This window comes from Colletotrichum fructicola, assembly GCF_000319635.2.
Source record: "Colletotrichum fructicola Nara gc5 chromosome Unknown KSG_Nara_v1_contig09, whole genome shotgun sequence".
In the NCBI taxonomy this organism is placed as follows: domain Eukaryota; kingdom Fungi; phylum Ascomycota; class Sordariomycetes; order Glomerellales; family Glomerellaceae; genus Colletotrichum; species Colletotrichum fructicola.
This window is the reverse complement of record NW_027094059.1, coordinates 1082799-1110119: the sequence shown is the minus strand read 5'-3', so window position 1 is coordinate 1110119 and position 27321 is coordinate 1082799. Positions and strand designations below refer to the sequence as shown.

Below are 27321 nucleotides of genomic sequence, written 5' to 3'. Positions count from 1 at the left end.
ATCTGGTTGTTTCGAGGCTAGTTTGAGCATCGCCTTTGTTGCCACGTAGTACCGTCCCAATTTGTATATATGCTGGAGCCATTCGGGCAACTCTCCCTTTTCAGTTCCAAAAAGGGACTCAAGCTGTTCTGAATAGGTCCATCTGGCCTTTGATGCCCACTTGATATGCATAATGAGTTGCGAAGAATCTGATTTATAGTCGAGATTTGTCAGCAGACGCAGCTTGAGGACCCATTTTCTGAAGCCTATTTCCTCGGCGTCGTCCGATTCAAGATCATCACCATCCATTTCGCTAATGGATCGGTCCACAGCTGCCCGAACGTCTTCATCAATGAGCTGCTCGAGAAGCGACCATATTTTGTCTTGTGTGAGGTTGATGACTTTGAGAAGTATCTCGGTCTCCACGTCTTTTGATCTCCTCTCTGGCTCAAGTCAGCACTTTGATCCGCTTTTGCACAGCAGTTTGACTATAGCACCTTTCAGGGCAACAGCAGTCAGATCGTTCAGAATCTCCTGAAGCTGAATGATAAGGCTCCCAGGAACACCAAGATTCCGAGCAAGTCGCAACACTGTCCCGCTCGGATGGCCCTGCTCCAAGCATACAGCTGCTGCGGTCTCTCTACCAACTCTCGAAGTCGATGAGATCAAAGCAAAAGAATCGAGAAATTTCTTCTGAAGCTGCTCATGCTTCCAAGAATCATCGTGGGGATGTCGGTCAAGACTGTGGGTTGTCGGCTCACCACGTACCCGGTCAATGAGTGAGAGTAGCGTCGATACAACCACGAAGCGATTGTGAGCCGCGCCTAAGACATTGGCAGGTGCGCCAACAAGAGAAGCATTTGACTTGGTCGAAATATCGGCCATTTCAGTGGGCGTCGCTGCGAGCCCAGCCTGATTGGAGGGCCTGACGAATGCTGAACCCATTTCTCCCTGAAAAGAATTGAGGTGTTGGGACAAAGCAGGCGGTGAGATCAATCAAGACGAGGTTCAACGATCTTCAAAGGTCTGATCTTGGTGATTCATATTCCATCTACTCGTTTCGCGCCCAACATCCAGTCGTCATATCGTCCAGTCATGTGCCTCAGCTTCCTGTTGGAGGCCAGGCACATCTTATTGGCCAAAACTATGGAAGATAAATCACAAATCAAGCCCATGCAACCTTAACGCATTTGGGTTCGCCCAACCGCCTCCTTAGGCGCTAACAACAGGCTGAGATCCTGGTGCATCTCCCGAATGACGTTATCGGCGTCCAATTGCGAGGTGATTTTGTATTCTTGCCAGGGACATTGTCTCAGAATAATATGCAGCCGAGAACGATAGGCTCGTTTGCATGTCCAACTTGCTCGAACACATGCAAGCACATGGTGCAAACTATAAGAGCTTCTCATTTCCGCACCCGTTTCCCAGCTCCTTGTTCTCATCTATCATTGCCACTTCTGAGGCAGTCCTAGTACGGATATTTCGTTTGATATCCTGGTGAAAGGAGAGCTGTTTCTTTCAATTTTGGCTTGAGATGGTCTACCATTTCCACTATGGGAAAAGAACCAATTCGGGCATTTCGCCTCGGGGCTGAAGATCCGTTACTCTCAGAGCATAACGACTTCAGCTGGTGGGAAGACTCTTTCGACGATCGCGACCCTCAGGCAGCTTCGATAACACCATATGTCCCGGAGTCAAACAATGGGAATGCCATAGAGAGTGCACCTGCATCTGAGATCACCATTCCTTGTCTTTCCCCATCCAAACTCGTTTTTGAACTCTCAGCTCCCTCCCAATGCTCTTGAGACGTTGGCGAGTCGCCACCGCTTCACCGGGAAGCAAATCCCATGGGTGAGAAAGCGGAGCAGACGGATTTGAAGAGTTACACGACAGAGACTGTGGTGCATCGACTAGCAACCGATTCGCAAACGGAGATCCTGCCGAATTGTGTCGACCTGACTTACACCTCTACCGCCCCTATGCATCCTACCATGGCTGTCTCCGATTTTCCAAAGCCAAGGACTCGCGTTCGATGCTATTGGAAAGGATGTTCGTTTAGGGGCAAAGGTTAGGAGAGTGCCCAGTGGGTCCTGTCCTTCCCAGCAAATACCACTTTGCCTCTTTGATCAATATCTGATGTCTTCTTGGGTTCAGAGAGCATATGACACATCACAGGAAATGCCCGAAAAATGACTGCGAGTCACAATTTGACGAGGAAAAGGAAAAGAGGAGACATGTATGGACAAAGCATGTCCACTGGGCGATCAGTGTCGACTATCCTAAAATTAATGGCCAGTGTGATCTTTGTGGGAAGGTTTACAAACGGGGAGATTATGTGATTCGTCACAAGAGAGAAGAACACGAGGGGAAGAAGAGAGGCGAGAAATAGTTTGAGGAGTTTGAGCTTTCGAACCCATGTTTCTGTCCACCCACTATCCACCTTGTCTATGCGCGACTGGTGTATCTGCTGTGTTCGAACTTTACTCGAGGCGTATAGAATCGGTTCAAGTGGGAACAATGACAATGTAAGAGACGACAATGGCAGAAACGAGAACACTGGCGACGATAGTAGTGACAATGACGACAACAGATACAGGAAACACAGTCATTTGCGGTCTCAAAGTCCTATGGCAACAGAACGAGCACGGAGAGTCTTGCCGAAAATCTGCAAGGCGACCTTGTATAAAAAAGCAATCACTAAGGAGAATATCCTAGCCCACATGAACCACTCCGGCTGACAGATGCCAATCGAGTGAATGATTCACAAAGGTGACGGAAATCATACCGGCCGCACCCCTGCGATAGCACCAAACCAAGCGGTCAGACATTTCCGACAAGTTGGCCAAATTCGTCCCAAGTTGGTGGCCATTCGACTCAGATCATCGACAACACCTTCCGAAAAAAGAGCGAAAAAGGCATTCTCGTATAACTCGAGACGAGGAGGCACTCGGTAACAGCCTAAAACCTCAAGACAGACCAGGGCCATTCTCACGAACCCCTTTCCTCGGTCCTCGGATCGCTGGTTCGATGCGCAAATCTGGCCCATCTCCCGCTCCTGCCAACCAATCTTTTGATACTCTGAACTCCGCGCGACCCGACATTACATAAGATGACAGCCTTAATGCGGCTCCCTGACGCCGATGATGAAACCGTCACTTTGGAGGGGTGTTCCCCAGATTCGGAGGCGCAACCCTGTAACCGACCGACCTTGAGACGTTTCAGCGAATCGTCGTGGTGGGGGCGCCACCCAACTTGGGCGCAATGAGCTTAAAAAAATACGCTCGAGCACCCCTGTCCGCCGGTTAAGCGACGAAGAAAAAGCTGACACAGGTCACAGAAGTTCGGCCATCTCCTGGACTCCTGTTTGGACTAGGGCCGCCTGCACCTCACCTGGCTCAACGAACATTAGCAGTCGCCGCTTAAGGTCGCAAGTTTGTGTGGGGAGTTTTGGGAAGCTGAGCGGCGCCTCATGTCGCATCAAGCTTAATCTTCTCTCTTTTGCGAGAGCGACCCATCCCTCCCGTCTATGACCGGATGGATTTAAAGAGCGCCTCGACGCCTCCCTCAACCCGAGACGTTCGTTTTGAGACTCATCCCATTCGCTCACTCTACTTCCAACTTTGACAACCTTCTCTTCGTTTTGGCTGGTCCTTCTTTCTTGTTTCAACTTTAAACTACTATATTCGATTCTTCGATTTTCCCTCTTCAGCCGCAAACATGAAGTTCTCCGCCGTTCTGTCTGTCGCCCTCGCCACCGCCGTCGCGGCCATGCCCACCGAGAACCTGTTCAAGCGTCAGACTGTCACGAAGGGCAAGCAGACCCTCGTCTTCAAGGAGCAGGGAGGCGTGCCCGGAAACGAGTGCCTCACCTTCCGCAACAACGGTAAGTTAACAAAGACCCAATTGAACTCTTGGCAAGATGTCCGTCTCTAACACATCATTCAGGCGAGATCGTCAACGCTGCCTGCGTCAACACTGCCGCCGACAGACAGATTACCCCCTCCACCAGGAACGGAAACAACGTCCTGCTCGTCCAGCGCACTTTCACCGCCGGCTTCCGTCCTGATCTCGTTAACAAGGAGGTCTGCGTCGGCTTCAACGGCACTGCCATCCGCGCTGAGGACTGTGCTGGCAAGAACATCCAATTTGTCTCTCAGTCGGGTAACACTCTCGTTGCCTCTGGAGGTGCTTGCTTGAACGGCCACGACAACGCGGCTCAGGTCACTGTCTCCGCCCAGGGCCAGGGCTGTGCTTCTTTCACCACCACCTCTGTCAAGGCCACTGCCCCGTAAAGGGATTTATGACCGGCGGATGTCAAATATCGTGATGGAAGAGGGAGTGGGGAGTGGAGTATAATGCTGGAGATGAGACTTCGACTTAATTATTATCAATGGAAAAGAGTTGCAGCGACATCTTGTGCCTACGCTTATCTTGCTTCTGGATGGTTCACGCTCATACTGCTGATGATTACCCACTTTCCACACGTGATTGCTCTGCCAGCCTGATGTGGTTTGTTGGACATACCCGACTTACCTTATCCAATAGGCAACTTGCCCGCTTCAAACCCACCGACTGAGTAGTCAAAATTGTCCTGACACCCTCCAAAACACCCAGCTCAATAGCACCGGCCTTTCCAACCTCACAAGATCCACGGAGCGTCTCATTCGAGATCGTTTGATTCTGCCATGTCTCGGTGGCATGATGCGGGCTGCCTAAGCCCCCAGATTGATGTCAAGAATGGGTTGCCAGAGTGTCGCAACTGCAACCAATCAGCCGATCTATCCAGCCTCGTGCCCGCGAATACATCATCCTCGTCCTTGATCCCCGTCGATGAACCTTCGAGCTCCATGAACCTATGGTGGCCACGCTCTGTGTCTTATATAAACCAGGCGGAGAGTGAACACAGCCTGGCGGACAGTAGTCCCGGAGCGGTCGTTTCCGTCGGCGAAACGGATTCAGACAGGACAGCAACAACCACGATTGCTATGTCAGCACCATCGACCATCTATCCCCAATCCCTCAGACCCACAGAGATTCGACTGGCTGTTCTGTCCGCAGCTAACAGTCATGATTTTCCGGTCCACCTGGAACTAGAAGTCTACGAACTAGACAACTGCCCCGAATACGAAGCTGTTTCTTACCTCTGGGGAGGCGAAAATGACGATACTACTCTAGGCTGCCCAGTATACGTCGGTCCTTTCTGGGACGTCCTCTTTCAAACGAAGAATTGCTGGGACATGCTTCGATTCATGCGGCCATGGCGGGGGATTCGTATGGTATGGGTCGACGCTGTCTGTATCAATCAGAAAGATGTGCCTGAAAGAAGTCAGCAAGTTGCTAATATGGGCCGGGTCTACTCTGGATGTACTCGTGTCATCGTATACCTTGGGTCTGACATTGTTACTCCTTTGGATGGGAGGCATCCCCGCCGCCATCCGCTGCGCGACCTTGAATCGGGATCCGCAGTGCCGAATTTCTCTGGACATCAACAACCGAAGTTACCCTTGAATCTCACAAGTTTACTTGAACGACGATACTTTTCCCGCATATGGGTAATCCAAGAAGTTCTCCTCCCCTGCCAGGCTTTGATCCGGATAGGAGATATCGACTTTTGGGCTGACGGTTTAACCGCAAATCAAATTCCGCATTTAGACATATCTCTGGCCGCTGCAAAATGGTTCGGGCATGTGTGTCGAGCTGTGCAGATTGAGAAGAACATATCGCGCCTTTTGGAAATGACTTCCAATGCTGAAGCAACGGACCCCCGCGACCGCGTTTTCGGCTTGTTGGGAATCACCCAAGCGGAAGAAGACTTGTTCCCACGTGCGCGAGACCATGTGCTACAAGCAGACTATTCCTTATCGTCTCAAAATGTCTTCATCGGTATATTTGCTCATTGTCTGTTGAATCTTGGTCAGGACCAAATTCTCTATGCAGCCCGTGGAACGAAAGCTCGCAATGGGTGCCCGTCTTGGGTTCCGCAGTGGGAATCGCGAGAGGAATGGCGCCGCATTTTCGTTAGCCCAGACTTCAGAGGCGAGGAGGCCGTACAGCGAGTAATATCAATGGCACTTCAGACTCTCCTGGTTCCAGAACAGTACACATTCGAAGCACACCTGCTTCAAAATAATTTGGGTGGACCAGCAGAGTCGGGAAACCAAGTCTGCAGCCAAGTCTGCAGCCAAACGGGGGCATTGTGCATCAACGTCACACAGTGTATGTCTATAAAATCACAGCCAACTCGGATCGGGAAATATAACCAGTACCATATCTTTAAGATCCTTCCCCACGGTATGCATCCGGTATACATCTTCTCAATGCAATTGCTAGACGAGCTTGACTTTCTGGGAAGCGAGCAGGTGTTCGTGCACAATTCGAGCTTGTACCCGGAAAGCCTGACCTACCTGATTTTACGCCCCGTTGTCGGCACCCGGAATTCTTTTCAACTCATTGGTGCTTGCCCTCAAATAGTAATTGGTGTGGTAAAGGAGAAAGACTCCAAATTTGATATTTTAGGGCGACGCCCAAATCAGTACAAATCTTTTTCCCTTGCAGACTTGCATTCAAATTTGAGATGCACTCTGAAAGCTGTCAAAGAACTGTGCAAGATGGAGTTCGAGTTCACTGGCCCCAAAGACGAACATTGGCTGATTCGATTATTGTTTCCCCATGCCAAGATCGTTGGGGACTTACTTGAGCCGTTTGCGCGCCTAGCCGAAGCGGAAGAGATGAAAAAGCCATTCTTCCATTTGGCTTTGGAGATGACTTTGAAAGAGACTTGTCTGAAGCTTTGCGACGGCATGGAAGGCGTGGTGGTGGAGTCGGCCTATGTAGTGTTCACGTTCGAACAACATGCATGGAGGGAACACAAGCTATGGAAACGCTGCATTCAACCAGGGCAATCACGCGATATTTGGGATTTTCGTACTGAAATCTTCGAACGGATATTCGATCCCCCGAAAATTCATCATAACAAAGGTTTACCGGTCGGTGACTGGGTCAAGGTTCGATGCCGAAGCGGGAAATTCATCCAAAGGCTCTCTGATTCCAACCAGCAGCTCAGGAAACCCTGGTATGATTTGCGAGCCCTGAGGCACGTTTCGGCTCACACTGGTGAGAGCATTCTAGAGATGCTTGCGAGAGAACCAAGGGAAGAGGATGAGTACATCGCATGTCCTCCTTGGTCTCCAGACCCTTCACTTCCCCGCAACCTCGCATTGCGTAGCGCGTTAGGCATTGTGGGAAGAACTCGCACCGTTAAGATAGTATAGTTATTGAACAATCTGTCTAATTATGGGCGGCATAACTAAGATCTAATGACGAAGTGCTTTGACTAGCCTTTCTGATGAAAAGCCACGTATAACAGGGGTACGCACTACTTTCCATTGACAAGTAACCCCCTAAACATATGCACTAAAGAACGAAAAAGATTAACAGGGGAATAAGACGATGCCGCTAACATGTGCGTGAGTTTGCTAAGCTAGGTACCATGGGCATCACATCCTGAATGTCCACATACCCTCAACAAGGTAGCTTCGTCAATCAAAGCGTCCGACATTTACTAAGACGAAAACGGGATCGCAGAAGCGCATCCCTGCATATTTAGACGTGAACATCATCCGGGAAGAGTAACAGAGGTGAAAACATACGACGTAAGGTAGCTTACGAATGACTGTTAATGAGGATGGAACTATGATAGCACTACTCAGACGAAACCGTCGTTTTGAACCCGTTCTTCCGTATTGTCAACCCTCAAGATAGCTACCTGGCCGAGATAAGGATTTGGAAGAAGACTACGAAAACTCGCATCAGATGAACACTCAGTGATCAACTGTTTGCCAACGTGAGAGAAGCCAAAAGTTCTGGAAGTTGCTGTCTATTTACCCAATCAGGGCCATCTAGCTTTTGTGATTTATTGTCAAAGCTGTATCGCCTTGCTCCTGTGCGAAGGTATTCCGGAATTATCTTCTCCAACCATTTCGCCTCTTCTTGCAAGACCCAGGGACCGGCAAGCTCTTTCTCGAAAAGCACCCCTCACCAACACAGTCTAGATCAAAGAATTGGATAACCTCATCAGGCTGGTCCGGAATATTATGATCAACTCCATGAGCCAGAAACGACTCAAACAGCCCCCTTGTGCCGTAAACGCTCTTCGTCCAGTTTGCAACAGGGTCATCCTCAACAACCTCCGTCGGCGTCTCACTAACACCTAGCACCGTGGTCCACATCTTGATCTCCTCATAAAAGTTCGTCACATTCAGCACATTATCCACATCCCCATGCAGCACCTGCATCTTCGGCCTCGGGCCCTCGTACCCAGGATACGCCGCCCTCACAATCTCCGCCCACTCCTCCCCGGTATGCGTAATCCGCCCGCTCGCGCAGTCATCAGACCAGACATCATACCCGTCCGCGGCATAACACCCAAACGGCACCCCCGCAAACGCCGCGCCGGCCGCAAACACGTCGGGGTACGCCCCGACCAGCACGTTTGTCATCATGGCCCCGGAGCTCGTGCCCAGCGCGAAGACGCGGTCCGGGTCGACGTCGTAGTTGTCGAGCGTCCAGCGCACCATGCTCACGATGCCGAGAGAGTCGCCGCCGCCGTCGTGGGAGAGCGTCTGCGGCGAGGAGACGTCCCAGCAGTAGTCGGCGGTCCAGGGGGTGGACGGGTAGATCGTGACGAAGCCGAGGGTGTCTGCGAGGGAGCGCCAGGGCTTGTTGTTGAAGGCGTCTTGGGCGGTGCCGTGACACCAGTGCGGGAAGACGAGGAGGGGCGCGCTGGGGATGAGGGAGTCCGGGACGTAGAGGTAGAAGGAGACGTTGGTGGGGTTGGGGCCGAAGGAGGTTATTTGTTGGAGGGATGCTGCTGTTGCGAGGGGGAGGGCGGCGGCCCAGGCCCAGGTTAGGAGCGAGAGCATCTTGTGGCGCTTGAAGGGGGAACTTTGGAGGAATTTAGAACCAAAATGAGGAGGCCAAGAGAACGCCGAGGTGAAGGTAAAGAAGACGGGGGCTGAAGACGCATTTTTATGTCTGTTGAGAGCTACCCCGGCCGCGCTAAAATACCGACAAGCTTCTCCAAGATCATGATTACGGGTTCCCCTCACTGGTCAGAAGGCCAATTGAGTTGAATTGAGGTTGCATTTTGCGCGCCTGGTTGGCGGGAACGTGGTTGTAGAGGGGATCGCCGGTGGATCTAGACCATGGAGGTTGGTGCCTCCGTGTCCCAAAACGGGAATGTGGAGACCCTTGGATCCGGTGAGCCGGGATCTCGGTGTGGCAGACCGGAAACACGGCGGACTTGCAGGCGCAGAGACCAATCCCGGAGATGGGACATCATGAGCAGGCATTACGAGGACAGTTTGCAGAGAACTCAATTGGTGTTTCCTCGACGCAAGGAGGCGTCTTCGGTTGCCAAGGGGTGAAGCGCAAACAGTCACGCAAACATCACTCGAAACTCTTTGTCTACGAACAGTTCACCAGATAACCAATTGATTTACCGAAACTCCTACAACCAGCTTTTTCGCCCTATTGCACAATATTATGTCAATTGTCGACCGAGCCAAGTCTATGTGCCGTTCTACCCCCTTCCTCTATGCATCGCGACACCCCTCTCATTTTCTCTTCGCGAAAGAAGAAGCAGTTTTCTGAACCTTGGCCGGCGGCGCGGCCTCCGCATCGCTGTCGTCATCATCGTCGGACTCCTCGACATCGTCGTAGTCAACCTCCTCGTCGTCATCGACCTCCTCCGCATCGCTCATGTCGTCCTCCACCGCGGGCTCCTCATCATCGTCATCGTCATCCGAGTCGCCAATGAAGCCGTTCGTCGTAGGGACCTCGTCATCGTCCTCGTCTCCCAGCAGCGCCATCTCCGTGCCGTTGGTCTCGGCGCCCGTGGTCTCGCCCTCGATGTAGATAGCGGCCTCCTTCTCCTTCAGGTCCTCCTCATCCTCGTCGTCATCCTCATCGTCGTCGTCGTGACGTGCGTGGCGGCTCCTGCGCGTCCGCTCCTTGCGGATGCTCATCTGCGCCTCCAGCATGTCGAGCTTGCCCTTCAGCGCCAGCAAACTAGGCAGGCCGCGCGAGCGCTCGTTGAGGACCTTTTGCAGCGCGAGTAAACGCTCGAGAACCTTGGGCTGCACAGCCAGGGCGCCGCCGTGCGAGACGAGGGTCCACTTCACCCAGACCATGAGGCTGCCCGCGCGGCCGGGCCGCCTGTGGAAGCGCGCGGCGAGCTTGGTGAGGAGGACGCCGGCGAGGCTGCTGTCGAGGCGCTCGATCGTCTGCTGGATGGTGGCAACCTGGTTGACTTGCAGGCAGGACTCGAGCAGGTCGTTGTCTTCGGTCTTGAGGGCTTGGGTGAGGACGGTGCTCAGGGATGATAGGGACGGCGCGGCGAGGTTCTTTCTGGAGGAGCTGGGGACGACTTCTTTGGAAGCTTCTTGTTGGGCGAGGATGGCGGGGACGTCGATCGTGCCGCGCAGGAGCTCGCCGAAGCTGGGCGATCCGGCCTCGTCGTCCGACTCTGCGGCGGCGGCATCCGTCTTTTGTGCTTGGTTCTCGGCGGTCTCTTCCTCAGTTCCGTTCACGGGTTCCTTCGCTTCGGCCTCGGCGTCGGGCGACTCCATCTCCTCGTCGGAGGCATCCTCCTCGCTGTCCTCGTCGGACGAGATCTCGATTGGTTCGGCGTCGCCCTTGACGGCGGCTTGTAGCGAGTCTGTCGCGGAAACGGCAGCTCTGCTCTCGTCGATTGTCGTCTTGGGAGCTCGGATCGAGGGCTTGACGACTGGCGGCGCGAACTTGCCGGACGACCTTCTCTTCGCAGACATTATGGCGATTGTTCGGTCGGAAGAGAGGGGGGGTATCTTGGGATTGGTGGAACAAGGTAGGAAAATTGTTGATTTTTGGGGGGACCCTCACGCCTCCAGCAACGACAGCGACGAACCTGAACTTTTTTTCTGCCGGTCGCCAATTTTTTTTTTTCGTCTGGCGCGGATGACCGCCCGCGGGGGATGCTGACGTAAGGGACTTGGATGATCGTACCTGCCGACCTAAGACTGCAAGCTTAAGTAAGGCAGCCTCAACCGGGCTGGTTCCGTCGGAGAAGGAGAAGGGTTTGACCGATTCTCAGGGTCCAGGCAGACGCACGGACAGAAGAGTCATCACGTGGCGGAACCGGACCTCTGCACATGTCACCCTCCCTCCTTGCGTTCGTCAACTACCTGCGACCTTCATGACTTTCCATCAAGCTCCATAATGCTACGCGCTCATTCTGCCCCGTTCATTCAAAACATTTCCCCTCATGCTATCCATAATGGTGTACTGCTCGGCCATCCCCTACTCGTGACTTTTCCATCAAATGGTTGACCCGTTTGCTCTCCATGGCAACAGTGCAAACCTGTTGAGCCTCAAACGCGGGTTCAAATGAGACGCGGTGGCTGTGCGTAGAGCCTAAAAATCTGCTGGAAGCCATTCGCGAAAACGCGGCAGTCTTCAAGCCTCAGGCCGGGCAGAGCACGCCGGTCCTCGAGAAGGACCTCAACCAAACGCAGGTCTGATTGGTTCAAAGGGCAGAACTACCCACAATCAGAACTACGGAAGCTTCTCATTGGACGACGCGCTGCTCAGGCAGGCGTGAAGCCGTCCCTAGGTGCTATGCCGTATTTGTCTCATCAAGCCCCGCTTTAGCGTCATATGACAAGGTGATTGGGTCAAAACGGTGCTTTCATCCCTGTCCATTACCCTTGCCAGGGTAGACCGTCAAGCTCCCGCAGGGGTCAGCGCGACTTGGCGGGTTCCTACAAATAAGAAGTGGCCCCGATTCCTAAAATTCGCGCCTTTTGATGCGAAAAAGTCCTGGAAAAATTCCACGAAGCTCGCAGTCATCTGATCTGTCACGAGACCGCCGAACGCCAGCCACTCACAGTCCTCGACTGCGCTCCGTTCCAGACTCGCTGCCACCCAGCTGCTTCTCATCCTTCCGGTACGTTCCGATTTTTGTTTCTGTCGCATCCGTTGCGTTGCGCAATGCGGCAGCAGGCGTGTCGCGTCGCTCTTTCCTCGCGTTTGCATCTGCTGCTGCATCGCTGCTATCCTTCTTCTTTCTCTCTTTCCTTGCGACGGACAGTGTTGGTGTTGGCTTTACCGCCAATCTTAGCCTGTACCTTACACAGAACATTCTATCATTATGTACACTCAGAAAATGACAAACATGCCATGGACTTCTCGTCTCCTGTTTTCTCTGGCCGCTGATTGATGTCGCTTCCTGGCTGGAATCTGGCGCGTTGGCATTCGCTGCGCTGGCTGGTCCACTTCATGTTCACCTCTCACCGCACCGCACCGCAGCACCAGCCTCACCGCACTTACACCTTCATCATCAGCCACATCTCGCAGCTGGCCTATTTACTGACTGTATCTTTTGCTGTGCATCTAGGTACTGTTTTCCAAGACTTCAACGAAGGATCAGCTCCATCGCTCTCAAACCAGCCCGATTCACTTCGAGGTGAGTGTGGTCTTCCTCTCTTTCCTTTTTCTCTCACTCCGTTTCGGCTTCCCGCTTCGCATCACACATTCATATCCATCCCGTTCCACGCCCCCATCCCCGTCACATTTCCCAGCCTCGCGCCTTTAGTCCTGATCCGGGCTGCAGGATGCCTCCTCATTGGCTAGTGCCTCCACTCTGTGCATAAATATGCATTTTTATGTCACCCTCCCGGGCCCCCTCCCCCCGGTCACCCGCGTCCCCTTCAACTTGCTCTTCCAACCATTTTCTCGCAAAATTGCGATTTCTTCCCTCTTTTTTTTCTTCCCTCGGACCTCCTGCTCTCTTCCTCCTCCCCCTAGTCGTCGATCACCCAGACGCACTGACCACCTCTCCTCTCTGACCCCCTTCCCGCCTCCTGCTTCTCATTGCACAGGTCCTTCCTGCCCAACGCTACGCCACTGTTTTTTCATTTCTGCCACTGTTTTCAGGCCGCACCCCTTCTGAAGACTGAAGCACTGCGTGATTGCGCTGCCCCCCGATAAGGCCAGATAACCGGCTGTCCGGGGACCACCCCCAATTCTCTCTTTCTCATAAATAGCACGCGCCGCCATCTCGGCCAAAAACCACTGACGTGCACGCGATTTCCTCCGCCCAGGTCCCTCCACCCTCCCGAACCGTATCGCATCGCCAAAAAAAAAACCTACGGACACTGCACCTTCCGTTTACTGGGCGCGTCGCAAATCGGCCGGATTAACCAATCCACCACCACCACCTCATCAGGTCGCCGCATTCAAGCATCATCGATCTGCACAGCCGCATAATTACCTGCGCACTTGCAATCATCCCCGGCGCATTCGCGAATCTTCTTCCCGAGGTTGTCGCGACTTTCACGCTAGCCGCATCCCGGTCATTCCTGCCCGAGTTGCATGCGCGATCCAGGATCGCGACGCTCCTTCCCAAGCTTCCATCCTTTGCGACGGTAGCTTCCCCGCGATTGCGCCTTCGCCGCATCCTCGCCTTCCTCACCACGAGAACCCGAGACCGTACCTTCCATCCCACCGAGGAGAGTCGCTGTCTTCTTCGCTCACCCCCGATCGCGTCGTCAATCAACGACATTCGAACCACCGCCGCCGTCATCATCAGCCCGTCGCATCGCATTTATCCAACTTTGCGCGCGCCGCCATTGATGTCGCGTCGCGCACAATAATTCTATCCTCATCGCAAACACCACATGGCAGTCATGGCGTCACCTCAGTCAGAACGCGCCACCTCGGATCAGAAACCAGTCGAGTCCACGCCTACAAAGGAGGAGAGCAAGCCGGAGACCAACGGGTAAGTGATGCTTAGAGCTGTGTCTTTGCGCGTCTCGATACGAGTCTGGCGCGTTATGGCGCAAAGCTGCTTGTACCCACAATGGAACTGATGTCTTTCGCAGCCACGCCTCACCATCCGAAAAGGCCAGCGATTCTGAGAAGCCCACCGTCAATGGCAACGGCAAGCACGATGACGAGAAGAAGGAACTCGCTGAAGCCGATGTGAGCTCTGCCAAGGATGGCGACGCTGCACCCAAGGAGGGCTCTGCGAAGCCGGATGAGTCACCCGAGGAGCCCAAAGCCGATAAGTCCGACGACGCACCGAAAGACGACGCAAAGAAGGATGAATCTAAGGATGACTCGAAGGACGAGAAGAAGGACGAGGAGAAAGAGAAGACCAAGTCCGACAGTCCCGCAGCTGCCGAGCCGGCAAAGGATGTCGACATGACCGACGCGCCTGAATCTAAGCCCGAGGAGAAGTCGGAGAAGAAGCCAGAGGAGAAGGCGGCTGAGGCATCCGAACCCGCCAAGAGCGCGTCAGATGCCAAGGAAGATGTCGAGATGAGCCAGGACGACGACAAGGTCAATGGGGCAAAGAAGGAGGAGTCGTCACCTGCGCCGGCTGCTGCAGTCAAAGAGGTAGATCTTCACCCTGCAAGCATGTCACAACTTGCAATTGACCATGACAAGGCAAAGTCTCCAGCTCCCAAGGACGACGACGTTCCCATGACCGAGGCACCCCCAGCGAGCAAGGTTTCCCGCGAGCGAGAAGAAGACGCCGCTGATGAGCCTGCACCGAAGCGAGCCAAGACCGAGTCGAATGCCGATTCGCAAGAGGCCCGTGCCGCTGAGTCCACTGTCGAAGTCAAGCCGCAGGGCGATTTGGCTATGGGCGAGTCTGCTCTCGACACCCTTCCCCTGTGGAACGATCCCGAGCGCGACCCCAAACCGTTGACTTCACACCAAATACGCGAATTCCGTAAAGTTTTAGCTGGCGTGAAGAAGACGAAGCATGGCGGTCACTTCAAGGATGCTGTTGTCAAGATGTGGCCTAGTCTAGCCGACAGCTACATCTTGCGGGTTAAGAATCCCATGGATATCGGCGAGCTTGAGCGCAACTTGCGCGACAACAAGTACAGCTCCCTGCGCAAGTTCAAGGACGACCTCGGCTTGATTTACAAGAACTCCTGCACGTTCAACGGTGTTAACAACGAGATAACGTCAGCGGCTCTCAATGTCGTTCGTTTGGCCTGGACCCGTGTCATGGAGGTCCCCTCAGATGAACCAGCGAAGTCGAAGCCAGTACCCAAGCCCTCTCGTCACTCCGAGACCCGAACACCCGCGCCTGCGCCGCCAGTCCGCAGACAGCCTAGTGTAACTGCTGCAAGCCCTCCGGCGAAAGCCGAGACGGAAGCCTACGCGGTCCCGCCTGGTGGTGTGCCTCAGGTTCGACGTGCATCGACACAGAATGACCTTGACCGACCTAAGCGCGCCATTCAGCCTACCAAGAACAGAGACCCTGATTACACAGCCAAGAACTTCAACAAGAAGAAACTCTCCATTGAGCTTCAGTTCTGTTACGAGGTCTTGAGCGAGTTGATGGATCAAAAGCACGCGCAGATCAACTTCGCCTTTCTGCACCCTGTTGACCCTGTTGCTCTGGCAATTCCTACGTACTTCACAATCATCAAGCGTCCCATGGACCTTGGTACGATCATGGGCAAGCTGAAGAACTTTGATTATCAGTCAGCAAAGGAGTTCCAGGGCGACGTCAAGCAGGTGTTCAAGAACTGCTTCAAATTCAACCAGCCCGGTCAGCCTGTCTACGAGAATGGACAGGAACTGGAGAGCATCTTCAGGAATCTCTGGTCAAAGAAGGAGCAGTGGATCGCCAAGCACACCCCTGCAAAGCCTGTTTCCGACGGGTCAGCCCACGACAGTGAAGATGAGGCTGAAGAAGAAGAGGAAGAAGCGCCCGCTGCTGCTGCCGAGCCGGCGACCAACAAGACGATCCAAATGCTTGAGAAGCGCCTCAAGGAAGAAACGGAACAGCTGACGCAGCTGTACACAACGGCAGACGCATCGAGCGACGCGATGATTGATCTCCAACAGAGTGTCATTGCGACCATCAGACAACGAATTCTGCAGGAGAAGCAAAGTCTGCCGGCTCAGAAGCCTGTCAAGGGAGCGAAGGCGAAGCCGCCTAAGCCCAGCAAGCCAAAGGCCAGTGGTGCTCCCAGCAAGAAGGCTGCTCCGGCCGCTCCTCAAAAGAAGAGTGGCGGCGGTGCGCCCAAGAAGCCAAAGCAACGCTCGATGACCCAGCCCGAGAAGGATGCAATCGCGAACGCTATCAACGACCTCGAGAGTCCTCACATTGAGAGAGCTATTGACATCATCAAGAAGGACACGGGGCAATCGGTACGTAACCTTTCACTGTGCACTTGAATTCGTTTGCTAACAGAATGTGCAGGAGAACAGCAGCGGTGAGCTCGAGCTGGAGATAGATCAGCTGACCAACGAAGCGTTGCACAAGCTGTGGGATCTTTGCAAGAAGGCCTTGCCCTCGTTTGGCTCAGGCTTGGCCCCGGCAGCAGCATCTGCTCGTGAGGTCTCGCCGGTGAACAGCGCGCCTGCCAAAGGCGCGTCCAAGTCCAGCAAGCCCAAAAAGAATAAGCCGATGAATGCCCAGGAGCAAGAAGCGCGCATAGCAGAGCTCGAAAGACTACGCAACATGTACGGCAGCAAGGGCGGCTCCGACGACGGTCACGAGCGACCAGGTAGTGCCGGTCGTGCGGACGAGGCGCCGATTCATGGGGACAGCGAGTCTTCTGATTCTGAGGAGGAGTAATTGCTTGCGCGTAATCAGCAGCGCGTTTTATGTTGAATCTACAGGAGGGGAAGGAGAGAGGATGGCAACGCCAGCGTAACCTACCTGTCTGGAAGGTCTGGCGTCCTACATGGCTCATGTCAACCACGCCGCGGGGCTCATCCGCCCAGGAGGGTGGCAAGAGAGGCTGGTCCTATGTTTTGGACACGGCCTCAGTAAATCATGACCTCCCGGGTACCGCATTTGAAGCCGATTGTCTGCGCCCGAGAAGTGGCTGCGGAGACAGATGAAAAAGGCGTTGATTTGCGGTGTTACTGGATGCCGCGTTTTGAGAGCATCCACATTATTTGCTAGCAGCATGATTCGGCGAGCTAGCGGTTTGAGTTGTAGAATAAGATGTATAATAATACTCTTCATCCCATTGTCGTAGTGAGGTCGTGATGCCGTCGCTCATCTTGGACGGACGACTCGCGGGTGCTTGCCGATGGAACGGCATCGTCGATGCCGACTGCGTCCTGGGTCTACAGCTGAGTCAGCGCTTGCAGAAACTTCCGTCCTGAGACTGGGTGATCCCAGGTCGACGTCGAGAGCGGGAGGTCGGATCGACTGATGTGACATCGGATTGATGCTGCTTGAGTCGCGTGAGATGTGGTGAGCTGGACTTCGGATATGAACGTTGCGCCCAGGCCGAGACTATCTTGAGTCGGTCGGGTGTCTCTCGGATGAAGCTTGATGAATGAAGCTTCTGGATTCTTTCCAAGGTCCAGGGCTGACTGATGTAGGGTTGCAGAAGACCTTGGTGAAGAGAAATCAAGCCATGTGTGTTTTGATCGAGCAGAAAAAAAATGTGATTGCTGCCTGCAGATTGATGGGTTTTTTTTTGCTGGTCGTGGTTGGTGTCCAGGTGGTGGGGAGTGGCAGAAGAGAATGGGTGATGTGTGGTCGAGGGCTCCTCGGCTCCGGGGGTTTGGTGCAAAGCTTTGATTGGTGTTGTGGGGCGTGGCGGCGGCGCGGTGACGGGGTCCGGCCGGGGACGGCAGGCACGGAGGGAGAGATGACGGAGGACGTGAATGGGTGTCGTTGCACTAAAGATAGGTTGGCTTTTCTATCGAACTACATCTTGGTTCATGGGTTGGGGCATGATTTGCATTGACAAGTTGCGAATAAGGCCTTCGTCCCCGTCCTTGCCGTCATCTTTTTCTTGTCGCTGTTGTCTCTGCCGCCGTCGTCCCTACCGCTGCCGTTGTCATCGCTGTCTCTGTTATTATGATGCTCTCTGCTATCGACGTCTTTATTTCTATGATCGTAGTTGTCTGTTTTGCCATTGATTTATTTAGTACACTCTAGCAAATCATGATTCTGAATTCATTGAGAGTCCATGAGAAAGCCACGCAAACACGGAAGAATTAAGAGGCCTCGTGAAGAATGTAGCTATATTGTACAGAGCGAACTGTGGACTTTGAAGCCAAGTCTCTATATATCCATGGTGGGAAGTTTATTTATCCAACTGCTTTGAATACTGACGTTTTTGTTTGGTGAAGCTCTTGTTTTTGCTCTCTACTGAGAAACCCCGACTTTCAATACTGCAGCGCTTTGCTCTCAACAGTTCGGAACGGTCTCTCTTCAACATCTCTTTAATCTGAGACCCGTAGATGCCGTCGTTTTCGCGGACGTACTTCATGCTGTCATCAACATCAAGACGGAGACGAGGCCCACAGCCAGCCCCCATCTTACCGGCGGAGGATGGACCGAGCCGTCTGACCCACGAGCCGAGCTGCCGCCTTGAATGATCGCCGTCACTGTCGTGCTCTCCGTCACGGTCACCGTAGCCTCGAGAACTTCACCGCGTCAGACATACTCCAGCGGTGTGCGAAATCGTAACTCACGAGGAAACGTCACCCGATACCAGGTCATCGGCAGGACATACTGGTCCGACTTGGCGATGCAGAAGATGATCCGCCTTGCGTCGTCGCTTCCCTTCGTCTGAAGGACCGTGATTGTGTCGCAGGTCTTCGTCGGCCCGCTATCGCAAGCTTGCATTAATGCCACGCATACAGGTTTGTCAAGCGTTTAGACGTACCAGTCAGCCTGCCCGCTCGGCCCCACTGCGAAATTGTTATTCGCGCCTCCGCAGACCGTCGCCAGGTCGCAATACGCCGTGTTCCGCGGGCAGCAGACGCCGTACGTCTCGTCGGCAGCGAAGTAGTCGTCCGAGGGACACGTTGCGGAGACCCAGGCGTCGGAGAAAGTGTACCAGCCTATGAAGCCTGTCTTGCCGTCCGGCGAGCGCGGGGGGCCTTGGCGGGCTTTGAGGAGGTGGAGGCGGCGGGAGACGTGGGAAGGGTCCGGGGCCGGCGTGATTTGCAGGAAGGGGGCGGAAAAGGCCGGAGATGGGGAGGTGTTGTCACGGACGGCGGATGCGAACACGGATCTGGGAGAGAGGAAGACGGCGAGGGAAAGGAAAGTTAGGATGTGCATCGTGGGCACGAGGCCGGCGCGGCCTCATTGGGCTGGTGGCGTAATGGGCACGGGCGCGAGCTGCAGGTGTGAAATTTGAGATGGACGGGAGAGAAGCAGGTATTATGTGAGAGGGTTATAGTCGAGCGTTGGTGCCATGGCGGGAGAGGGAGATCTTTTCACTGCATGTAGTGGCCGAGGGGGCCTTCACGAGGGTGGGAGGCTAGGCTGTAAACGGCGAGACGTGGGTGCGATGATCCGGGGCGTTGCAGGGCTAGAAAGGATCAGCTGAAGGACCGCGTATGTGTGGGGGTGAGGCTTTGATGGCGGTGTTGTGTGCTCTAGGCGTTCAGTCACTGGGGCAAGTAGGTGAGATGGTGTAAGAGGGTGAGACTTTGCTGTAGGCCGTGAGTCTGTGAGGATGGGCTGAGAAGTCGACACGGCGGACGGCTTGCCGAAAAAACTAAGACTATTTTGGCAACCTCCAGCGAGTTAAGAATCGCGATGGATGCTCACGTATTCTGCATCTATATAAATCTGAATAGGGGTCGTTCAGGAGATGAACCATGGATCGGGGTTGATGCATGGCTCAAGCTAGGGATGAGGTTGGCACTAAGAGATCTGCCTGTTGACACTATTGTGTGTAATTCTCGACGTCTTGTTATGGATGGATGTGTTAGTACATCACCATGGCATGCAGAGAAAGATGGTTGAGAATGTGATTTGAAATGATACCGCGGTCACTTGGCTGGGGTCTCGGTCGTAAGCTGCGCTAACGCACCTGTGCACCCGTGTCAAGTCGAAGACTTAGAACATGAGCCGAACTAGCTTGCATATTCTCCGGCACGATAATGCAAGATTAGGAATGGTTTGGTTCTGTGTTTCCATACAGAGGCTCGAAAATCCGATGTTTGCCGTTTTTGACTTTCCGGGAAGCCTTGACACCGGATATAGCATTCCGGGCTCAACAACTGGGGCCAAGATGAGTCCATGGTGTCGTAGCATCCTGCGCTAGTTGACAACCACCGAGGAGAAGAGTGAGATTGCGTTGCATCGCAGATTTTTGAAAGTTCTGATGAGAGATTGAGTTGTGGTCGCTGCCGAATCGGCGTGTTTGCCTGAGCACGCACTCGTCTGATGTTGACATCCAAACCGAAGGTCGACTTGGCCCTACAAGGGCTGCAACGTACTTCTCAGATTCAGCCTTCTAATGTGGTTGCTAGCTTCTGATAATCAACCCTTATCCCCTTCTTCGCTGTAATGAGCACGGCTTTCCTTCTCCGGCTGCCCTCGTTAACATTGTCGTTGCATAGCATCACTCATTTTACAGCGGTCGCGCGCCTAATCGACGTGGATGTGTCCGGCAGCAAGAGAATACAAACAATCATGCGTATGGAATAGTTGAAAGACGCTTCTGGTTTAAAACGGGCTTATTCTCTGAGAAGATGTCTGAAGACGCGCGTTGACTGTCTCGCCCAGTCGTTGAGACAAACGGTAGGTCATAGCCACTGAACTGATTGAAACCACCCCACGGTCATAGCACTCTAAAGCACACGCCCAACTATGCTACTAGTCATAGAACTGATTTCAATCGACATTTATCTTGTTCTGTTGCTCTTAGAGAGAAAGCAAGTAGCCGAGGGCCTAGAGCTCGAACGTCCTGTACAGGGTCACTCTGAGTTCTCCAGGGAGGAAACAAGGGTTCGCCCAACCAAAATGAAATATTGCACAGATTCGGCAGAATTTCTTTGGAAAGTATACTCACTGAACCAAAGATGTAAATACCTTATCAGGGCACAGAGTGATGGCTTCCATCGTCCTCTCAAGTCTTAACTGGTCTCGTCATTCGAAGAAATCAGTCGGCCTAAACTACAGCATTTTACCAACCTCACGATAAGATTATTCTAACAGCCTCAGAATAGTAACTGCTAGGCTGGTTGCGATGGCTTTCATAAATGTCTGAATCGATGGCCATGTTTTTCAATGCGGATTCCAGGGTGGGCGGCCTTGTCCCGGGCCAACGGCCGTCTTGATCCCGACATCGGCACTTAGTGGCCGGGATGTGGGTCCCGAATCGGAATCATGTAGGGGCCAGCTGGCGGCGATGCTCGCGTCATTTGAGGCATGTTTTTTTGGAGCAAACATCAGCAGTTTTGATTCCAGAATCCGACAAAAATCCTATCGGTGCTTCTGCAGCCAGTCATCATAAGCCACAATGAGTCTACCTTCATTCATTCGACCCTTCGTCAAGTCTGAGATCCGCACCGTCGAGATGCACACCTCGGGTGAGCCGGCGCGGATCGTCTACGCCGGCTACCCAGATATCCTGTATGTGACCCGCACAGCCAAATGCCTCAATCTTTGCTGATGCTCCGACAGAGGCACACTACTCGAGCAACGGCATGAGGCCCAATCGAAGCATGACCACATACGGCGAAGTCTTGTCTACGAGCCTCGCGGCCACCAAGACATGTACAGCGCCGTATTGAGACCACGCACCGAGCTAGTGGACTCTGGAGAGGCACACATGGGCGCCCTGTTTCTCACTCATGAGGGTTACGGAATGATGTGCGGACACGCCACGATCGCGCTCGGCAGATTCCTTGTCGACTGCACCGACGAGACTATTTTCCCGCGACGCAAAGACTTGAAGTTCGATGAGGAGACGAACGAGGTGCAAGTCAGGCTCCATGTGCCGGCAGGCATCGTTCAAATGAAGGTCCCTGCCATGAGGGCGGACGGTAGCTGGAGGACGGATACAAGCAGGCCAGTTACCTTTCTCTCGATTCCCACTTTCGCTATCGTTACCGACCTCACCTTTCACATCCCAGAGAACCTCCGGTGGGCTGAGATGAACGACAGAGACAGTGTGACTGTCGATGTTGGTTATGGTGGTGCATTTTACATCATTGTCAAAGCCTCCGCCTTGGGCTTTTCAGCATCGCTCGCGAAGCCAGATGTTCCTGCTCTCAAAAACGCTGCAGACAAGTTGAAGAAAGCTTTCAACTCGAACCAACTTCTGCGAACTCATCTCAGACTACCGGATGACAAGCGCCTCCAGTCTATATATGGCGTCATGATCACCGATACAGATAGCGGCGACAACTTGCCTGTTGCTCCAGGATGCAAGGGCGCAGAAACAGGATTGTACTTCTTCTCGGACCAGATTGATCGCAGTCCCACTGGCTCGGTTGTCCAAGCGCGAGTTGCCGTGGCAGTTGCAAAGGGAGAAAGACAGTTAGGAGAGAGCTGGACGTATCACAGTCTTGTGTCGAGGGCTCAAGGAGACTACAAAAGTGCCTTTGTTGGCAAGCCGGTCGAAAAGGTTGACTTTGGTAAGATGGAAGGGATCAGAGTGGAGGTGAGTGGGAGGGCGCACTACATTGGTGCAAGCACGTTTGTCGCCGAGGAAGAGGATGATGTCGGTCGAGGCTTTACTTTCCAGGCACTTGGGAAGTAAGACTTAAGGACGATGAAGAAGCAGTTTATGCAAAATCTTGGCTATTATTCAGAAACAAAAGGGAAGGATGCCCTCACTCTTTAAGATCGTAAATTCAGAATGGTGTCAAAAAGTTTAGGTCGACGTTGGCCTGATTCGAACAGACGCTCCCGAAGGAACAAGATTTCTAGTCTTGCGCATTAGACCACTCTGCCACAACGCCATGGAGATGAACCCGCTTTGAGACGGGGATGAGGTGGATGCAAAGGCAAGTTGTTCATGACGCTAGCAGAAACCACCGACCGGGGTCTAGGTATAGATGGGTGGGTTCAGTTGGCCCCGATAAATGTCTTGGAGATGGTTTCTTAAGATCCTTTCAGAGTGTCAAGACTTGAGGCATCCGATTATACTCAGGTCCTAACGTCTGTATAGGGTGATTGTAGGCCCACCAGGTGAGCCTTGTTAAAAGCGATAATTTCTATTGATTTCCGCCTGCCGGTCGCACGCTTGAGTTGCAAGAGGTATCTATCTAGATGACGGAAGCCTTATTAGACGCCTTCATCTTAGATTGATTTTCTCTTCTTGGCTCTACTCAAAGAACTCCATAATAGCCTTAGCAACATCATCAGGTGCCTGCTCAGGAATATAGTGCCCAGACTCAACATTATGTCCCTTCACCGTCACATCTTTGCTGCTAACATCCTGCCATTCTTTCACCGCATCGTAGCATTTCTCAATCACCCCATACTTGCCCCAAAGTATCATCAAGGGGGATTGAATCAACCTTCCAGCCTTCAGGTCCGCCTCTGCCTCCTCCAAGTCCAGCGTCGCACTAGCGCGGTAGTCGTTGCACATAGAATGCACCGCCGCTGGGTCTTCCAAGACGCTGGCATAGTAATCGAAATTCTCTTTCTCAAAGATCTCCAGTCCCTTCGGTTGTCTGCCCCCCATGAACATTTCCGCATATTGCCTTGGCGCAGCTGAGATCAATGTCTCTGGCAAAGGTTCCTGCTGAATCAAGAAGAACCAGTGAAAGTATGCCTTTGCGAATTCGAAATTTGTCGTCTTGTACATGACCAGAGTCGGGGCAATGTCAAGAAAGATGGCCTTCTTAACCCGATCGGGAAAGTCAACAGCCAGTTTGTGCGCAACACGCGCGCCGCGATCATGCGCGCAGACGAAGAAGGGCTTTCCCTCATAGTCGAGGTGGTCCATCACGCTGATGCAGTCGCGCGCCATTGCGCTCTTGGCGTAAGATGCCACATCGCCGGGCTTCGAGGATGCGCCGTAGCCGCGGATGTCAATGGCGATTACCGTATACTTGTCGACGACTCGTTCTGCCACGCGATGCCAGATGTGGTGGCTTTGAGGGAAACCGTGAATGAGGAGTAAGGGTGGGAGGGGTGATGCGGAATCCCCGCTCTTAATGCCGTGGATCGTGATCGGCGGGGAGGTTTGAGTGGTGATTGTAAATGGTTGAAAGCCGTCGAACATCTTGGGCGATTGTGATTTGATGAGTAGATGAGAATGAGACAGAAAAGCAAGCCTTCTACTTTTGAACACGCCTGAATTGTTTTGTTAACAATTGAAAGCGACGCCGGGCTGGTTTTAAGGAGACGTTACGCCCTTGGGTGTCTATTTTCGGCGAATGTTTGACGCGGATAGTGACGCAACTCCAATCTCAAAGCGGCATCGGGGCGCCAGCTCGGAGGGCGTCCGTCTGCCGGAGGGCGTCCGTCTGCACGCCGACGGTTAACCCCGTTTGATCCACTATCCCGTCTAAAATCGCCGGACGAAACCTAATATTTCGGCCCTGTGCTATTTGATACACCGAGCGAATTGGGACCAATGTCGGCTAGCTGTCAGCTCGCCGTATGGCGTGAAAGCAGCGGCGGAATAATTAGCCGCGGTATATTTTGGGCCGAACGAGTCTAGAACCGACAGGCAATGTTGATTAAAGTAGGTCTGATATGGACAATCGATGCATCATCCAAGCGTGATAGACGACGGAAGAGGCGATGAATGGCATGGTTTGTAGGCTTTTCAAGTCGACAAGCACTGGGTTGGATTTGGATACAAAATTGGCATTTCGCCCAACTCAATAAACACTCGATCATTCGAGGGTGCCTATGACGTGGAAGAAGCCCCTCTAAAGTATCCCATGTGCTGTGCTGTGCTGTGCCTTTTTGTTATCCTCTAGGCCCCGATGTCTTTGCATTGATGTTACATATGTATGCGTTGCTGATTAAGCTCGGACTCAAGTGCTCGAAAGACTCGCTTCGATGTAAGAACTACGCCATTCGTATTCCTGTTTAGGCAGTGATTGTCGGCTGCTACTACGCCCACAATCAACATCAACAGTGTCACCATCATGGGTATCAATCCCACATGCAGCAGGACTTCATGGGCCTCCCCAAAGCAGGTATGCGAATCCCCTCTGAATGATCGTCAGCGAATGATGTTGATGCGTGGAGCTAGGGCTTGACACAAAAACTCTCTTGAGCTGCTGGTCGAGGACGGTAAATCGTGTGGTGGTCGGGAAACAGAGGTGTCGCGATCATTCAAGCTTCCAATTGTAGTGGTCGCTTACAAGCGAACCTTGTTGGACTAGCCAAATGTACCCCTAGTCATATCCCCGCGGACAGATTCAATTGGACTCCATCACCAGAGACAGGGGCCAGCGAGAGAAAAGCGGATAATAGCCTCAGGGTTGATAACGGATCATAGTAAGCAGAACCCCGGCCAGATAATGACGTGTTTGAAATGCGAGAGAGAGGCGGAGTTGTGACTGATAATGGAATCTTTAAAAGAAGAATGCCTCCGGCTGGTGTGGGCAAAAGCGCTGTGTATAGATCCTGGCTTATCTACATTGCCTCTCGTAGGAAGCACTTGAGAGATGATTTTCGAGTACTCAAAAGAAGTCGAGGGAGGCACCTACGACACCCATGGTCTCGACTGCGGCATTTCTCTCCGCCAACACAAGCAGCAGTACAGAGAAATTGACGGTGCTCTTCGCGTCCAACGAGAATGGACCAAGCTAGTCAGCAATGTGGAAGGTTACCAAGGTGGCCTCGCGGATGACTTCTGCTTCATCTCCGTCACCGTTCCAGAGTGCCTCCCAGATCGCCTCGAAATCATGTCTTACGCTAACGAATATGCGTTTCTTTACGACGGTATTCCGATCTGGTGCTCAACTTGAGATGTTTTGCTAATAGTGATCCACTAGATGCAATGGAGAAGCTCAATTTAAAGAATGATAAAGACGACCTTGCGAATGATTTCTTGTCGACGTTTGGTAACGGGGCACTGAATCCGAATTCGGTTGCGACCGCCAGGCCAGAGAAGCAATTGCAAGCAAAGCTGCTGTTCGACATGATGAAAATCGACCGACAGCGAGCAATAACGTCAATGACTGCTTGGGCACGATTTGTTCAGTTGGCCGCAAACACAAGAAAGGCTCCGCCAAAGACTTTGGAAGACTACATGCCCTCACGTGCCATTGACGCGGGCGAGCTGTGAGTATCCCCGTCCTATGCATGGGCTAAGAGATGTCCCTAACAGTGATTTAGATTTTGGTTCGGCACAATAACCTTTGGTATGGCCATAACCATTCCTGACCACGAGTACGAGTTGTGTATGGATTTGGCTCGACCATTACACATCGCTCTTGGACTTGTCAATGACCTCTACTCTTGGGAAAAGGAGTGTGATGCTGCTGCCGAAGAAGGACAAGACCACGTGTTTAACGCCATCTGGGTTATCATGAATGAGCGGGGGATTGGCGTCGACGACGCTAAGGACATTTGTCGCGAGGAGACAATGAAAGTGATGTCGACTTATTGGAATACCGTGAAGGCCGCGCGAAACAACGAAAGTCTCTCTGATGACTTGCGGAGGTATCTCGAAGCACTACTTCTGAGTTATAGCGGAAACCTTGTGTGGAGTATTTATTGCCCCCGCTATCGGATCTGACCAACCTTGTACCTAGTAAACAATACAGGCAATGTCTAGAGTTACTGATGAGAAATAGGTTTGCTTGTGCAGTTTCTTAGACTGTTCTTCAGGGCTGTCGCTTCGTCGTAGAAGCAAATCTCGAGCTTTCGTAAGATGCAGACGTAGTAACAGTGAGACATCATATACCTAAGGTAGCAGACTATATGTGTTTTCATGTGAGGATGAGAAACATGATGGCCACGGATATACCATAAACGGAACGAATCAGATTACATGGCGAGTGTTACCATCAGAACCAGCCAGGGTGACATGTAGAACAGGTATATGCAAAGCAACATGAACAAACGCTTTTGAGTCTGTAGCTGAAAGCATCTATCGTACCACACAAGTCGATATCATTGCCCAGATAGTGAAATGAGCAATGAATTAGGAAATTTAATCTAAATGACTCCTGAATTTCGAACTGGAGACGCCAAACAATAAGACAACACAACCAAGAATATTTGAAACCATCAGCTGTACTTTTCCACTGTATTCTGAAAGATTCTACGTGAAAACAGATATGGACTCCCACGTATACTGTTGCCTTTCCCTACTTGCTGCTACAAATGCCTTAGACGAGCTCTGCATGGAGGAAGTTCGGTTCTGGGTGCGCTATATCTGAATGTAAATGAAATCCCAATCTCGGAAAATCTGTCTTTGATACCGGCCATGCGAGATCCGCGCTTGGGATATGCTTGATGATCGAATATTGAGACGTATGAGACAGTTTCAACTTCGCGTAAGTTCGCAAACATGACTGGAGCCTTTCGAACCAATGCATCCAGCACTTTCTTCATAACAGGCCAACATATTACAGCTGTGACAC

The 27321-nt window shown here is 52.6% G+C and overlaps 9 protein-coding genes across 9 annotated transcripts; 5 read left to right on the top strand and 4 right to left on the bottom strand.

Moving 5' to 3' along the window:
• Positions 1–3696: 3696 nt before the first annotated feature.
• CGGC5_v014601 (uncharacterized protein) lies at positions 3697–4271 on the top strand (the record flags this gene model as incomplete). The annotated part of the gene is made up of 2 exons (XM_032029465.1): positions 3697–3862; positions 3925–4271. 2 exons carry the CDS (start codon positions 3697–3699, stop codon positions 4269–4271), a joined length of 513 nt encoding a protein of 170 aa, XP_031890891.1.
• Positions 4272–7940: 3669 nt separating this feature from the next.
• On the bottom strand, positions 7941–8900 carry axeA-2 (Acetylxylan esterase A; the record flags this gene model as incomplete). Its single annotated transcript, XM_032029464.1, has 1 exon — positions 7941–8900. One exon carries the CDS (start codon positions 8898–8900, stop codon positions 7941–7943), a length of 960 nt encoding a protein of 319 aa, XP_031890892.1.
• A 693-nt stretch (positions 8901–9593) lies between these two features.
• utp5 (U3 small nucleolar RNA-associated protein 5) lies at positions 9594–10808 on the bottom strand (the record flags this gene model as incomplete). The annotated part of the gene is made up of 1 exon (XM_032029463.1): positions 9594–10808. The coding sequence occupies one exon, from the start codon at positions 10806–10808 to the stop codon at positions 9594–9596; it is 1215 nt and encodes a 404-aa protein (XP_031890889.1).
• A 1014-nt stretch (positions 10809–11822) lies between these two features.
• Positions 11823–13284, top strand: CGGC5_v014598 (uncharacterized protein; the record flags this gene model as incomplete). Its single annotated transcript, XM_032029462.1, has 3 exons — positions 11823–11962; positions 12413–12481; positions 13119–13284. 3 exons carry the CDS (start codon positions 11823–11825, stop codon positions 13282–13284), a joined length of 375 nt encoding a protein of 124 aa, XP_031890890.1.
• Positions 13285–13703: 419 nt separating this feature from the next.
• Positions 13704–16624, top strand: BDF1 (Bromodomain-containing factor 1; the record flags this gene model as incomplete). Its single annotated transcript, XM_032029461.1, has 4 exons — positions 13704–13795; positions 13899–14415; positions 14467–16194; positions 16247–16624. 4 exons carry the CDS (start codon positions 13704–13706, stop codon positions 16622–16624), a joined length of 2715 nt encoding a protein of 904 aa, XP_031890887.1.
• A 1656-nt stretch (positions 16625–18280) lies between these two features.
• On the bottom strand, positions 18281–19081 carry CGGC5_v014596 (uncharacterized protein; the record flags this gene model as incomplete). Its single annotated transcript, XM_032029459.1, has 3 exons — positions 18281–18441; positions 18490–18626; positions 18684–19081. 3 exons carry the CDS (start codon positions 19079–19081, stop codon positions 18281–18283), a joined length of 696 nt encoding a protein of 231 aa, XP_031890885.1.
• Positions 19082–21275: 2194 nt separating this feature from the next.
• On the top strand, positions 21276–22520 carry L3HYPDH (Trans-L-3-hydroxyproline dehydratase; the record flags this gene model as incomplete). Its single annotated transcript, XM_032029458.1, has 2 exons — positions 21276–21388; positions 21440–22520. 2 exons carry the CDS (start codon positions 21276–21278, stop codon positions 22518–22520), a joined length of 1194 nt encoding a protein of 397 aa, XP_031890886.1.
• A 567-nt stretch (positions 22521–23087) lies between these two features.
• CGGC5_v014594 (Fluoroacetate dehalogenase) lies at positions 23088–23993 on the bottom strand (the record flags this gene model as incomplete). The annotated part of the gene is made up of 1 exon (XM_032029457.1): positions 23088–23993. The coding sequence occupies one exon, from the start codon at positions 23991–23993 to the stop codon at positions 23088–23090; it is 906 nt and encodes a 301-aa protein (XP_031890883.1).
• Positions 23994–25395: 1402 nt separating this feature from the next.
• PaFS-1 (Fusicoccadiene synthase) lies at positions 25396–26471 on the top strand (the record flags this gene model as incomplete). The annotated part of the gene is made up of 3 exons (XM_032029456.1): positions 25396–25672; positions 25726–26014; positions 26069–26471. The coding sequence occupies 3 exons, from the start codon at positions 25396–25398 to the stop codon at positions 26469–26471; spliced, it is 969 nt and encodes a 322-aa protein (XP_031890884.1).
• Between the last annotated feature and the right edge of the window lie 850 nt (positions 26472–27321).